Source organism: Sceloporus undulatus, chromosome 2 (assembly GCF_019175285.1).
Source record: "Sceloporus undulatus isolate JIND9_A2432 ecotype Alabama chromosome 2, SceUnd_v1.1, whole genome shotgun sequence".
Taxonomy (NCBI): Eukaryota; Metazoa; Chordata; class Lepidosauria; order Squamata; family Phrynosomatidae; genus Sceloporus; species Sceloporus undulatus.
In genome coordinates this window covers 58,711,232-58,726,164 of record NC_056523.1, presented here as the reverse complement: position 1 = coordinate 58,726,164, position 14,933 = coordinate 58,711,232, and the positions used below count along the sequence as shown (strand labels likewise).

The following is a 14,933-nucleotide window of genomic DNA, read 5'->3' as shown; positions in this document are numbered from 1 at the left end:
GGGAGGGAGGGAGGGGGGAGTGCTTTGAAGGTTTCTTGACCATTAAACAGGAGCGATTTTAAAAGATGTCCTGTGCCCTTCTCAGATGGATTGGACCCTTACTATCTTAGACACAAGATAGAACACTGTTTCACTCACTAGGCTTCATTAACTCACTGAGTTACATTTCAATAGATAGGCAACTTGAATGCATATGCCATTAAGAAAAAATATATATATATTGTAGCTGGCATAGTTTAAACAATGTAAACACTTGCATATCTGTTCATAAATAAGGCCCACTGAGTATAATATGGCTTATGTTAGGGTTATGCATATAGAATTACAGACTGTGACCCATCCAATACACACATAGCTGTTTTAATTTTGTGAGACCAACTTCTGAGAAGACTTGTATAGGGCTGCACTGTAAACTGTTTATGAATATAAGTCATTACTGTTTTTCAAGTATTATCATGAAGAAGATATCTGAACATAATGTCAAGTGAAATTTTAGCAGACTACCATTTAATTAAACAACAACAAAAAATTAACTTCTAAAGGCAGCACTGTTCAAAGTACACATGAAATCCCCAAATCTGCCACAGATCCACAAAAGTATCAACCAACCTATGTGCTCTTGGTCAATTCACAAAAAGTTCTTCCACTGAAATTATTGAAATGCATCTCTTCAGTATAATAATAAAGCATTGGCAATGTTTCAATACATATGGAATGTATCCACAGCCTAATGGATTCTTCTGCTGGCCAATAAAAAAAGAAAATTACCTAAATGGTCATCCACAGTTAAAAATCAAATTCATATCCAATGCAAAAATCCTCTTATATGCAAGCCATCACATTTATCAGTATTAAAATGTGCCTTTTTGGGTCCCGACTGTATATTTTGTAATTATTCTGAAAAAAATTAAGTTTGCTCTTCTATATACAAAACCCATCACAAAACTTTAGTACAGGAAAAAAAATGGAAGATGACTCTATTAAGGTTAATTCACAGATGCAATCTTTTTTTCATATAAAGAAAAGATGTAGGTTACAGTAAATGCTTAAACACATGGAGTGGAGAGCTTCCACTGATATAAAAAAGAGAGAGAATGAGAGAGAAATAAATGACCTTGAAGTGTGTGAAATTAATAATACATGGTGCATTTTGCTGAATGATGGACATTTTTGAGGTTTCAGTGATTAGTTACACTTCCTATTCTGGCAAAAGCCATCTAAAATTAAGAAGCAGAAAAAAGACATGGCTAATTTCCCCCATATGCAGGATTGTTTCATGCTCTCCGCTGGTTTTTACATTTTTTGATTCCCATTTTTATTTATTTAATTTATATTCTGTCTTTCTCCCAGCAAGCAACCCAAACAGTGTAGAGTACCTTAAAAACACAATAGTTTTTTAAAAACTGTTAATACAAAAGTTAAAATACAATTAAACTAACATTGATTTTAAAACAGTAGTTAAAAACACAAGTTAAAACAGCATTTAATAGATATTTAAAATAATAAAATAAAAAAAAACTAAACCCCCTCCCTGTTAAAAACTCCATATATCCTCACCAAATGCCTCCTTCAATAAAACATTCCTTGCTGATGGAAAGAGTGCAAGGGGAGGCCAGCCTGGGAGCAGCCACAGAGAAGGTCCCCAACCAATCACACTGGTCAAGGCAGTGGAACTGAGAGAAAGCCCTATCCTGCAGACCATAAAACACACACTGGTTTATAAAAGGAGATGAAGGTCCAAAACACACTATAGAAATAATCCAGTTTGAGAACACTTTAACTGCTCTGGCTCAATGCTACGGAATTCTAGAATGTAGTTTTGTGAGACATTTAGCCTTCTCTGTCAGAGAGCTCTGCTGCCACAATAAACTACAGTTTTCCAGATTCTCTTGCACTGAGTCAGGGCAGTTGAAGTGGTCTCCAACTGGATTATTTCTGCAGCATGTTTTGGACCACAATGTTTCACAGTCTTGAACCAAGCAAGTTAGGGCTTTAAAGGTCAAAACCAGCACTTTGAATTCTGCCTGTAAATGGACTGGTAGCCAATATAGCTGTTTCAACATGATCCCTGTAGCCAGCCTCAGTTAACAGCCTGGCAACAGCATTTTGGACTCACTGAAGTTTCTAAACAGTTTCCAAAGGCAACCCATGTAGAGCATATTACAGTAATCTAAACAGGATATAATCAAGGCATGTGTCACCATAGCCAGATCTGACTTCTCAAGGAATGGGCACAGCTGGTGCACTAGTTTTGACTGTCCAAATAAACTAAACCTTACTAAACCATTGTCTGATGTCAGCAATGGACTGAATAAGAGTGAACAAACTGAAACTTAATCCAGGCAAAACAGAGGTACTCCTGGTCCATCAGAAGGCAGATCAGGGAATAGGGAGTTTGCCAGTGCTAGATGGGATTATAGTCCCCTTGAAATCTCAAATTCACAGATGAGGTGTGCTTCTGGACTTAACTGGGAGCCTGGATACAACCAAACCCTAGGCACCCTATCTTTGGATTTGTAAGGCTGCAATGTTTAATATGTATGAGAATCTCAATTTGTCAAATTGATCACACTTCTATTTACTCCCTGGAAAAGCAGAAACCTTATTATCCCCAAGGAACCTATATTTTATATAACATGTATGTACAAAAAAAATGTTAGTTTTGAGTTGGCGAGAACTCAGTGGATATTTAACAGAACACTGACAAAAAACATTGGCTCTTGCCTTTCTTTTATTAATTTAATAGACTAGTGAGAGAGAGAGAGAGAGAGAGAGAAGGAAAGGAATTACAGGAACTTGGCCAAAAATGGCTATTCTTATCCATTGGATTAAGAAAGAGGTTGCATTTTCAAGAAAAATTTGCTACAAATAATAAATAAATAAAGCAAATCTGATTTAAGTAACAAACTCTAAATGTGAAACTCAGTCATTTCTGTTGAACATTGTTGTGTGATCTGTAATACTAAATCTGAAGTTCAACTGTTGAGATGCAAAAGTAAAATGTTCAATACTCTAAATACAGCAGTACACTTACCAGAAGTGATTCTTTCTGAAACAACTTCCATAGACATGTGTGTGCATGTACATATTATTACTAGCTCACTACTTTCAGATAGTTCAAAGGTAGTGGATTATTTCAATTTCAATTGACTGTTCACAGGCAGTTACAGTTACAGGGATTATGCCGCTTCTATCACTATAACAATTAAGCTCAGTCAAGTATCAGTTGCAACAGAATCAGAGAATGAGGGCGAACAGGGACACTATCAGCTCTATGAAGAAGCAAACTTCATCTAGAGAGTATACTGTCCAACTGTATGTGGCATGGGAAGCAGACAACAGAACAAAAGGGGAGAAAAGGGAGACAGAGGTGTGATAAAGCAAAAGGTAGAAGAATGGAACAGGAGACTAAAGGTTTTTTTTAAAAAAATTCTACCCCAAATTTTCTAAAAGAAAAAAAATCCAAAGACCCAGAATGGTACATTTCCTATTAGTCACTTCACAGACCCACCTTTAGCATCCCCTGTTTGTTACCAAACACATCTGAAGAAACAAGTATACTGCCACAAAAAATAGCTTGCAGTTGTACCAAAGACTAATAGTAATCTCAAAATCCATCACAAGTTTATCATAATTGTTAGGAATTTGTGAAGTTATAACGCAATCCATCATAAATCAGTTTTATTCCAACTGAGTAATGAACCAAGAAGATCACTTAGGGGCTGTGCAGACCACACCTAAGGGATGGCCTGCAGCTGCCTCCAGCTGCACCGGATCAGGGCCACGGCAACCACACACTGCGGCCCTGATCTGGCCTTTCTAGGGTGCAAAAAAGAATTGAAAACAGCTGCTCCTTTTTGCGCCCTGGAAAGGACGCAATAGCCATGTTGCCACTGCCTTAAAGCACTTCTTTGGTGCTGCATTGTGTAAACACAGCACCAAAGGAGCAGTGTGACGCTGCGTGCCATATGGAGCAGCACACGGCATCACACCGCCATAGGGGGGAAACAGGGTGTGCATTGTATGGACACCATGCCCCGCCCCCACCCCCCAGGATGGCCTTAATGACCAATCTGCACAGTCCCTTTGTTATTCCTCCTACTGGTTCACTATAGCTCACTAATTTTATGAAAGAATGAAAATAAACAACCTTTGCTTTCTGCTGCTTTCAGTGTGATGTGCACAAGAAAAGTAATTTAATAGTCCGAAGGGATGAAGATCTTATAGGGCTTCTCCTCTCCCCCACAAATTCTACCCACCACTAGCAAGTGATAGAAGGAAGATTTCAATGAAGTTTTCAAAGTAAGTTGAAATCTTCCAGGCAATAAGGAGCAGGGGACTCAACAGTAATGACAGAAATCTCCAGTTCAACTTATTCTTCTTGTAGAGTGCCTTCAAGTTGTTTCTAATTTATGATGTCCTAAGGTGAACCAATCATGGGGTTTTCTTGGCAAGATTTCACAGAGGGGGTTACTTTTCCTTTCCTCTGAGGTTGAGAGAGTGTGACTTGCCCAAGTTACACAAGTGGGTTTCCTTGGCCAAGGAGGAATTCAAACCCTGGTCTCCAGAGTTGTAATACAATGCTGAAACCACTATACCACTCTGGCCCCTCAACTTATTCTAGCCACTGGCAAAAGCATTTGTGACCATCACAGAGCTGCTTATGAGTGATCACCAACCATCCTCCACCCAAATTATGTCCCGAATCATTATGCTGAGGCATACTGAGGAGATGACAACACGCAGTAAAAACAACAAAGTCTTATGGCACCTTGAACACTAACCAGCTTGAACTGGTATAAAATGCCATGAATTGGTATAACACTGTAATAAAACTACCACAACAAGGCCTCAGGGTGGGAGGATATGCAAAGAGGATTTATGTCTGCTTAATTAGAGATCTAATGTCTGCTGGCTCTTGATTTTAGTGTTTTTCAAACATGAATCAAGGAACATGGGAGACACTGCAGACTGGGTCAGCCAGAAAAATCAGCAGTAGCAGAACATATTATAAACCATCCTGGGCATAAAATGCTGTTTGAAAATACTAAAATTCTAGACCATGCCAACAATTATCAGGCCAGAATGCACAGAGAAGCCATTGAAATCCACAAGCACCTGGACAACTTCAACAGAAAAGAAGAAACCCTTAAAGTTAGCAAAGTTTGGCTACCAGTCCTGAAAAACACTAAAATCAGGACCCAACAAATGCAAATGAAAACCACCCAGGGTCAGAGTGTTTCCCAACAGTCAATTGATCTCTAACTAAACAGACACAAATCCTCTCTGCATAAGGCCTTGCAATTCAACAACAGAACAATACACAGATTCACAATGTAGCTGTATTGCATATGTGATCAACAGTCTCACACTATGGCCTGTTACAGACTGCCAAAATAAAGCTGCTTCGGGTCTCTTTGGAGGTATACTGTTTAAATGATGCATGCATCCTAAGAATCCGGAAGCTGCACCAAAGCTGCACTCCAGTGCTTAGGAATGGAGTGTGGCTTTGGCGTGACCTCCGGACTCTTAGGACCCATGCATCATTTAAACAGCATACCTCCAAAGAGACCCGAAGCAGCTTTATTTTGGCAGTCTGTAACAGGCCTATATATCTGTTTCTGGATTGAACCACATTAGCCTTTCAGTACACAGTGTTACCAAAAGGAGGCATTTCCTTCTCTTCTTCTGCTCTGGCTCCATGAAACTTCATGGGTCTTACTTTTACCATTTCTGTTTTTCAGTATTATTTCAGTTTGCACTGTGACTGAAATAATACCTCCGACTTTTATGCAATATGACACTTGAATTAAGTGTCACATAGCATGAATATGCTGGCTGCTAAAAGAATTTTAAGAATAGTATTTTGCAATATATGGTGATATACAATCATGTTGCTATTAAAAGATGAATGCTATTTTGATCTTCATGCAAATAGAGCATCACAACTTCTAACATTACTGACTTGCTCTAAGTACTAAATCATGTACCTTCCAAAATTAGCAGTGCAATTCAGTCCCAGGCCTTCTCAGCATATCCCAAAAGAATTCAGTAGGAGAAAAGTTTGTCCATACCTTAATGAGTACCCACCTCTCTTAAAGTCAAGATACTTGTCAGTCAAGAAAAAAGAGTTTCTGTGCCAGAGTATTTTATTAATCATCAAGTCTGAAGTTACATGTATTTGTGTTTTGACATCCAACACAGCTCCTGCCCGATTTTCAGACAAATTAAAAACTATTTCCCAAGCCAAAGTGTAAACAATAATGACTCACCTGCAAATGCTGAGAGTTGTCTGTCATATTATCTTCACGTCTACGAACCTCTTCTAACAACTGGGCATTTTTCTTTTTTTCCATTTGTTGGTTGTGCTTCAGGTTGGCCACTTTCTTGTTTTGGTCCTTCATATGTCTAAGAATTGTATGTATATGCCCATTAATTCTAAAAGTTCTTTGTAACAGTGTAACAATGCAAACATGTAAAGAATGACAGAAATCATTTCCTTTTCATCAGGCAGAGTTATCTAGCACCTATAAAAAATGGATAATAATTGCTTTCACTCCTTTAAATTGTTCAGAATATATCTGTGATACAACATGAATATATGAAGCAGGTTTTAAAAAGAAGAATCTCTCATATTTTCATGCAAGCTTGCTACGTAGTTGCTTCTTGAGTCCCAGATTTCTCTGCCTACATAATTATTTTTAAAGCAAAATGTTTCATAATGGCATGAATGGTTGTCAGCTGGGACGGTGGTATTAAGTGTAAACATTTTTTTCTTTTTACCTCTCTGCTTGTGGGCTTGTTCTCAGAGCAATGAACATGAAACTCATTGATATCCTTTAAAATCTCTTAATAAACAAATGGAAGTCATTCCAAGATACATTTTTATCCAGCAAATAAATTTCAATCTAATATATTATTTAAAAACAAATTAATACAAAAATTAATAGAGTAACATTATCTATAGAAAAAAATCCATATTATTCATTAGAAGGAAGTAAAACTTGAGAAAAACCTTGGTTTTTTTCCAATTGTTTGGTGTTACACAGTAAGGCAGTCATGAAAGACTAATGTTAAAACACAGTTTCTACCTGCTTGGCATCCTAGATATTAATTTAGTTGACTCTCACATGATTCTGAAGAATTTCTGTCTTTTTATCTATATACTAAATGTCATGTGCAAATTCCAAATGAGAACTACACACGAATCCTTTTTTAGACACAGGATATTTTCTAATGCCTGTATGATCATTGGAAATTCTCCAGTTACTTCTGTAGGAAATGCTGTAGTAAAGGGGAAAAAAGGTTAGACACACTGAACCGGATCTAGATTTAGCCATACTTAAAGTAGGCCCACTGAATAGAGTGGAATTTAAGTTAGTCATGGCTAAATTAAGTTTCACTGATTGCAGGAGGTCTGCTTTAACTATGATTAAGACTAGATCTAGCCCAGTATCAGCTGGATATTGCCATGTTGTATTCACTGGTCCACCTTTTCGTATCCCAAATAAACCCTAAATAGCATTTTCATTTTCTATGAATATCCACTACGTAAGAAGAGTATTAGGAGACTGGATAGCACATAGAAAAGCTTTACAGAATAGTCATCAGCACTGTTATGTGAAAGCATATGACATTTATGAAGAAATCTAAGCTACACTAAAATTCAGTCCACTAACAATCCCAAAAAGCAAATATTATCAAAATATAATATCTTCCTAAGATAGCAAACTAGCTACTACCTCCGTATCTACAATCAATTATACATTATGTAATCAGAAATAGCATATTTTTATACTGGAAGAAATTTTTATTTGGTCACTTCTTCATTCAGTACAAAGAATGTGGAGAAAGGGAAGATACTTCAAAAATAGTTTCTTCTATTTCTTGTTCCATATGATTAGTAATTAAATAATTTAAAACCTTCAAATTCATTTTATATTGCAGGAAAGTTTGATCACAGCTTATCACACCTTCCTTTAGTCATGTCATTGTGCTAAGATATACATGAAAAATTAGTTTTGTACACATTACTGAGTAAACAAAACATGAGTTATTCAAGGAGAGCATTTGGTCTGTTGTATTTTTAAAAGTAATTGATAAGTTGAAAATGGAGTGTGCACTAGGGATGGAAAGAATATTTTGAAACAGTTGACAAAAATAGTTGAAAATTTTGTTTCTAAAGGGTGAAGAAACCTTGACAAGAAGAATCGAAGGTTCATGAGAATCTTTCTTGTTCAGGACTACAAGGAATAAGATCTGGAAGCCATACGCTATAAACAACACCTTAGGGAGCTAAGTATGTTTAGCATGAAGAAGTGAAAGTTAAGAGGTCACATGATAACAACATTTAAATATTTGAAAGCAGATCAAAAAACAACATATTGAAGAAGTAGCAATCTTGTTTTCTGCAGCTTCCACAGACTAGAACATGGAGCAATGGATTCAGACTATAGGAAATGAGATTCTACCTCAACATTAGGAAGAACATCCTAACACTAAGAGCTGTTTGACAGTGGAATATGCTGCCTTGAAGTATGGTGGAATCTCCTTCTTTGGAGGTTGTGGGTGCTTTGATTGTGTATTCATACATGGCAATAGGATGGACTGAACGGCTTTTGTGCTATCTTCCAACTCAGTGATTCTATGCAAAATTGGTACATGGTTGTTTTGCATATAAAACAACATTTTCTTCACTGTCCCAAATTGTAAACAGACCTTAAAAACTGCATAGGTTTCAAAGACTTTTTCACAACAGGAAGAAAATGGCTAAATCCCTTCAAAAGGAAATTGAGGAGAAAATTACATCCTTAGGGTAAACAGACATATGACATAGACTGTACTAATGACATACAGTGCACTATGCAATGAGTCTCAGTTTCATCCTTGGTCGTAAAATACCAAAGTGATCTCTTAAGTGTGGCACAAAAGTGACTGACTGTAAAAATACCTTGACATTTTAAAGTAAAGTACAATTACCATTCCAGTATCACTATGCTCCAAGTAGTCAGATAGCACTCTAATCAGCTATCAGGATTTTTATTTTCTCAGTATTGAATAACAAAAATAGATACATTTAGTTACTTTTAAAACAACAGGATTCTATGAGTTGAGGCAAAAAATAACAACACACATTTAAGAGATGAGTCCTTGTAACTATGACATGAATCACTAGCTTCAGTGATTCAATGGGCAGGTAATAAACCAACATTTATGTAAGTTCCATACATACAATGTATTTACTTTAGTGGACAAAAGAATCAAGTTTAAATCTATACAATATACCAAATCAGTTACAAGTTCACTGAACAAAAAGGGTGCTGTCCCTTCTTATATTACAATCAAAATTATGAAAACATATTTATTTCGGTTGGCCTACCCACCTTAGTTAAATTGTTCATTTTCCTGCCCCTTATTCTCCCTTTCGACCCCTAACCATTGTAAATTGATTTCTCTTTCTCTTTGCCCTTGACATGTGTATTTTATTGATCTCCTGTTTCTATTCCTTGTAGTAATGTTTTAACCTTTATATTGAATTTTTTATCCTGTATTGTAACGTTTTAAATTTTGTAAGCCGCCTTGATCATATTTATGGAAAGGCGGGGTAAAAATAAATAATAATAATAATTATTATTATTATTAAATTTCTACAAAAAGGAATTACAAATTAATGATTAATCCTAACTAATTGCTTCTTAACTCTGTTTTGCCTCAGGTTATGGCTGCATCTGCACTGCAGACATAATACAGTTTTACACCACTTTAAATGTCATGGCTCCATCCTATGGAATCCTGCAGTTTGTAGTTTATTGTGGCACCAGAACTCTCTGACAGAGAAAGCTGAATGTCTCACAAAACTACAAATCCCAGAATTCCATAGCATTGAGCCAGGGCAGTGTTCAAGCAGTGTCAAATTGCATTAATTCTGCACTGTGGATATAGTCATAGTTACTATGATGAGGGTACAATACTAAAAATGGTGAGAACAGTCATCCAAAAAGTATGACATGTCAAAGGAAAACCAACACATATGAAAAAATACCAGTGGAAGTCTGTCACTGTTTGTGCCCATGATGGCAAACTCCAGTGTTGACTCCATGATTAATATACAAGAATGTTCATTTGTGGATATGTTGGCTAAGATGGAAAAGGGAAAGAAAGTTTGATTTAACTCTGCAGTTGTCTATTATGAAGTAAGGTCTTGCTTTCACTAAAATGCAGGCACTGTGTGGCTATTGCTAATCTCATCTGAGCAAACTGCTTGCCCATTGAGCTTGACAGGTCATCATTTAGAATATTCCCTGATGACTTTTTCTTAATCAGAAGAGCACATGTTGTTTTAATAGAACTGGAAACTATTGTGATATAAATGCTACTCAGTAGGAAGGCCACCAGAAAGTACAATAGGCTTACATTTTATAAGATACCCTGGGCAGCAATTTGTTGAGCTATCAGAAAACCTGATATGGGTGAAGTAATACTGTAGGAATGCAAACTTTTCACCGCCAGAGTTTCAGAGCAGAAGGTGAGAACTTAACAGCTTCATACTTTTGAAAAACAAAAATATTTAGTAAAATGGAAACCGAAGTAAGAAGCAAAATAAGGAATCGTTCAGGGGAACACAACTGTGAACCAAATGCAGCATGTGTGCAGTGTAATTTCCCCATTAATTTCCTTTTCTGAAACCCTCAGCCCCAAAGTGACTGCTCTCTGAGCAAACTGTTAAGATTTAATGTGTCCTGCTAGAGTACTCCTGCATACACCACAATTGAAAAATGTTATATATCACAGCTTCAGTGTACTGTGAAAACTATGAATTTGGCTCATCCTCTGTAATTTTAAGGACACTCATTGAATCATAGATTTATGGAAGATGGAAAACAGGTCAAGATAAAGAGAGGATGGTATCATTAGCCAAAGGAAATAAATAAGGGTAAGAACTATAAAAAGATTAAAACAGACAAGGGGGAACAAATAAAGTGGAATAAGCCAATAAATTGGGATGCAGAACATGTTTATCTTTTCATCAGCTATTATGTTGTTAAGTTATTCTGCTGACACTGGGACAAACAGATGAAATTACTTGATCCTGGGATCACTTATTGGTAGCCTTGTATCATTATCTATCATAAACAGGGGAAGTGCTATGTTTGCCAACATGCTGAATTCTTCCCCCTCCCCACTTTGAGCACATGAAACTCCAAGCAACTGCCAAAATGTATTATATGCTGTTTTTAAAAGAAAATAGCCCAGATAAGTAACATAATCAATATATGTTCTCTGAAATTGAAGCTGACAATTTTTTAAAAAAGAAACATACATACATACATACATACATCTAATTACAAGAAGCTATGAATGTGCTGAAGACAGGGCTTTTTTATTTTCTTTATAGATTTTGGTATCTAGCTTCACAGTTCACACTACATTACAGCCTGGTAAATCCAACTCCTCTCTGATGTCTGTCAGCTAGACGGTCACATTTTCCAGAAATGATCTGACCAGATGATCAGAGATGAATCCACATCTCATAGGCCAAGGTTCTATACACCATCAACGTTGATTGGTGTCATTATGGTGGACTGCACTGGTCCTAACCTTTTGCAGGACGGGTCTGGAAAAGAAATCTTTTTACGTTACAAAAAATGCTATTATGAAGTAGGAAGAAATAAGAGTAATAGAAAATTAAGATGCTTTCAAGTAAATTTTGGCTTATGGTAACCTTCTCATAGGGGGGTTGTCACTGCTTTCCTCTGAGACAGAGAGAATGTGATTTGCCCAGGGTCACCCAGTGCATTTCATGGCTGAGCAGGGATTTGAATTTTTAAATTTGTTTATTCTGTAAAAATGCACCATAAAAGTGCCACTAAGGGGTTGTTTGCACAGGCTAAAAAGCCTGTGCTCCTCCCACCCTCATGTCATCCTGTCTGGACTACACGGTCCATTAGCCCTGGGCAGGTATCATGCAGACCAGACAAAGATCCAATGGACCTGGCTTGATCCCAGTCATAAGAGATCTTATCCCAGGCTAGACAGTCTGGGGATTCTGTTGGTCTACTGTCCACCCCATTGCCTAACAGACTCCCTGGCCGAGCTGACATAGCTGGTCTCAGAGCTGGTGCTGGAGTCTCCCAGGGTTCTTGTACTGGGAGACCTCAATATCCCCTTCGAGGGTGGCTCATTAGATCTAGTAGGTGCAGCTCAGGAGTTCATGAATACCATGACTTCCATGGATCTGTCCCAATTAGTCTCAGGTCCTACACATTCTGCTGGTAATACACTTGATGCGGTCTTCAGTACGGATCAGGAATATCCATGGTAATTCATACCTCTGCCTTGTCATGGACGGATCATTCTCTGATCAAAATAGGACTAAAGGCTACTACCCATATCCCCCACCGGGGTGGAGGACCTATTAAAATGGTTCTCCCTCGAAAGCAGATGGAACACAAAAGGTTCCAGGAAGTCTAGAGGGTCTTATGGTGGGAAATGACAGCGATTCTGTCAAAGCCTTGGTTGATACCTGGAATAATGACCTTACCAAGGCCACAGATATTATCGCTCCTGGGCGTCCTTACCGGCCCACTTCAAATAAAAAAACATGGTACACAGAAGATCTTCGTAAAATGAAGCAAGCTGCGCAATGACTAGAGTGCCGCTGGCAGAAACATCAACATTTATCTGACAAGACACGCCATAAAGATCATTTGGATCTCTATGGAGTGGCAATAGATGCAGTAAAGAATTCCTTCTATGCTGCACATATTGCTTCCGCAGAGTCTCATCCAGCAGAGCTGTTTAGGGTGGTTAAAGAGTTAACCCAGTTGCCTCCCACCCTAATCATATTACTACAACCAACTAGAGCCTGCTGTGATGCTTTTAACAACCTTTTCGCAGATAAAATGTCTCAGATAAGGGCCGATTTGGATGCGGGCATTATAACAGAGATAGAAAGAGAGGTGTCCAGTGACTCTGTGGATTATGTTAGACTGGGTCATTTTGAGTTTGTAAGTACCAATGAAGTGGACAAGATTCTTGGAAGTGTTAGGAGGATGACATGCCCCCTCGATCCTTGCCCATCATGGTTGACCGTCCAGGGAGGGGATGCAACAAAAACATTATTACAATCTATAATTGTTAAATAATACTGTTTTTATTCTATTGTGCATTTTGTATTGTTGATACTGTTGTGATCCCACCTCAATACGCAGGGAGAGGTGGGAAATAGAAATAAAATTTTATTATTATTTATTATTATTAAAATTAATGCATCCCTCAGGGAGGGAAAACTTCCATCGAAATTAAAGCAGGCAGTTGTTAAACCTCTTTTTTTTTTTAAAAAAAAAAAACCTTCCTAGATCCCCTAGAGAGAAATAACCACAGATCGGTCCCCTTCTTACCATTCTTGGCCAAAGTGATCAAGAGGGCAGTCACCTTCCAGCTCCAGGTTATCTTGGATGAAGCCTATTATCTGGACCCATTTCAAACCAGCTTCAGGGTGGGATATGGAGTTGAGACTGCCATGGTCGCCTTAGTCGATGATCTCCGTCTGGGCATTGACAGGGGAAGTGTGACCCTGCTGGTGCCCTTCGATACCACTGACCACAGTATCCTTCTGGAACACCTGAGGGAGTTAGGTATGGGGGCACTGCGCTCCAGTGGTTCAGCTTCTACCTCTCAGGCAGAATCCAGATGGTGTTGCTTGGGGACAGTTATTCGTCCAAGAGGGAGCTCATATCGGGTGTCCCTTAAGGCGCAATACTGTCACCAAAATGCTGTTCAACACTTACATGAAGCTGCTGGGAGAGATCATCCGGAGTCATGAGGAGTGGTGTTATCAGCATGCTGATGACACCCAAATCTATTTCTCTATGTCTCTGACTACTTCAGTGACTAAGGATGGCATTTTCCACAAATCAAAGGGATCCTCCTCCTTCTACATGGATGGTGTCATTTCAATTAGAAAGGATCAACATTTGGAGATCTGAGATTGTTATTAGTACATATTATACACTATTTTATTATAAACAAACAAGCTTCATTTAAGCAGTGTCTAAGCAGTTTACAACTGTAAGCTAATTTGCCCCCAACAGCCTGGGTACTCATTTGAGCGACCTCAGAAGGATGCAAGCCTGAGTCAAGCTTGAGCCATTTTGCTGTTCTTGAGCTTGCAACCTTATGGTTTTGAATGAGTAGCTGCAGTACAGGCATTTAGCCACTGCACCACCATATCCTACTTTTCTCCTAGTGTGGAATCCACAGTTTGCATTTCCTACTGTACTGGCATTTCAAGGCCTTCTGCTCTACACTAGTTCACCTCATGTAGTCAAAGAACGAAAGATATAAAAACATTTATTTGTGTGTCTACAAATCCCAGCTGCATTTTGTCTCATACCAGGTTGTAAGAGTTTGGGTTTTGTTCTTAGATACATCTTGTATGCATTTTTACTGATTTATACCTTTTCCCTGAGGTTCATGCACATGTTTCAATTGTATAAATTTTGCTCTTTCACCTTTTAAAATGTTTGCCAAGTTTTCTGTGTATTTTAAATCTACAAAATGCATTGTGAACATCACAAATACACAAATCTGTGAGGCAAGGTGTGCTTTGTCTCACAACATGTCTCAGGTAACACAAAATGTGTCCTTTGAAGAATCTCAACACCAATGAAATTCTTTTCCATTCTGAGAACTGAGTGGAATGTAGGAGACGGTAAGTAAATTCCTTTATGAGCATAATACCAAAAAGTATTTTTAAAAAAACAGCCAATATTTGCTGCCTTTATACAAATAGTGATACAATCATGCCTGAAAAATGTGTACAGTTCTCATCCATTACATCTGTCTTGATTCCCAGTTCTGTGAGAATTTAGCAAAAAAGAAAAGAAAAGTGGGATATAAATTTAATAATATAGTATAAAAAGAGCCAGAAA

General features: G+C 37.8%; 1 protein-coding gene across 1 annotated transcript in view; it reads right to left on the bottom strand.

Moving 5' to 3' along the window:
* Nucleotides 1-14,933, bottom strand: part of ERC2 (ELKS/RAB6-interacting/CAST family member 2) — a 765,920-nt gene that overhangs the window by 387,713 nt on the left and 363,274 nt on the right. Inside the window, 1 exon segment of the mRNA XM_042454903.1 lies at nt 6,273-6,408. Within this exon segment, the coding sequence (XP_042310837.1) occupies nt 6,273-6,408 (136 nt within the window).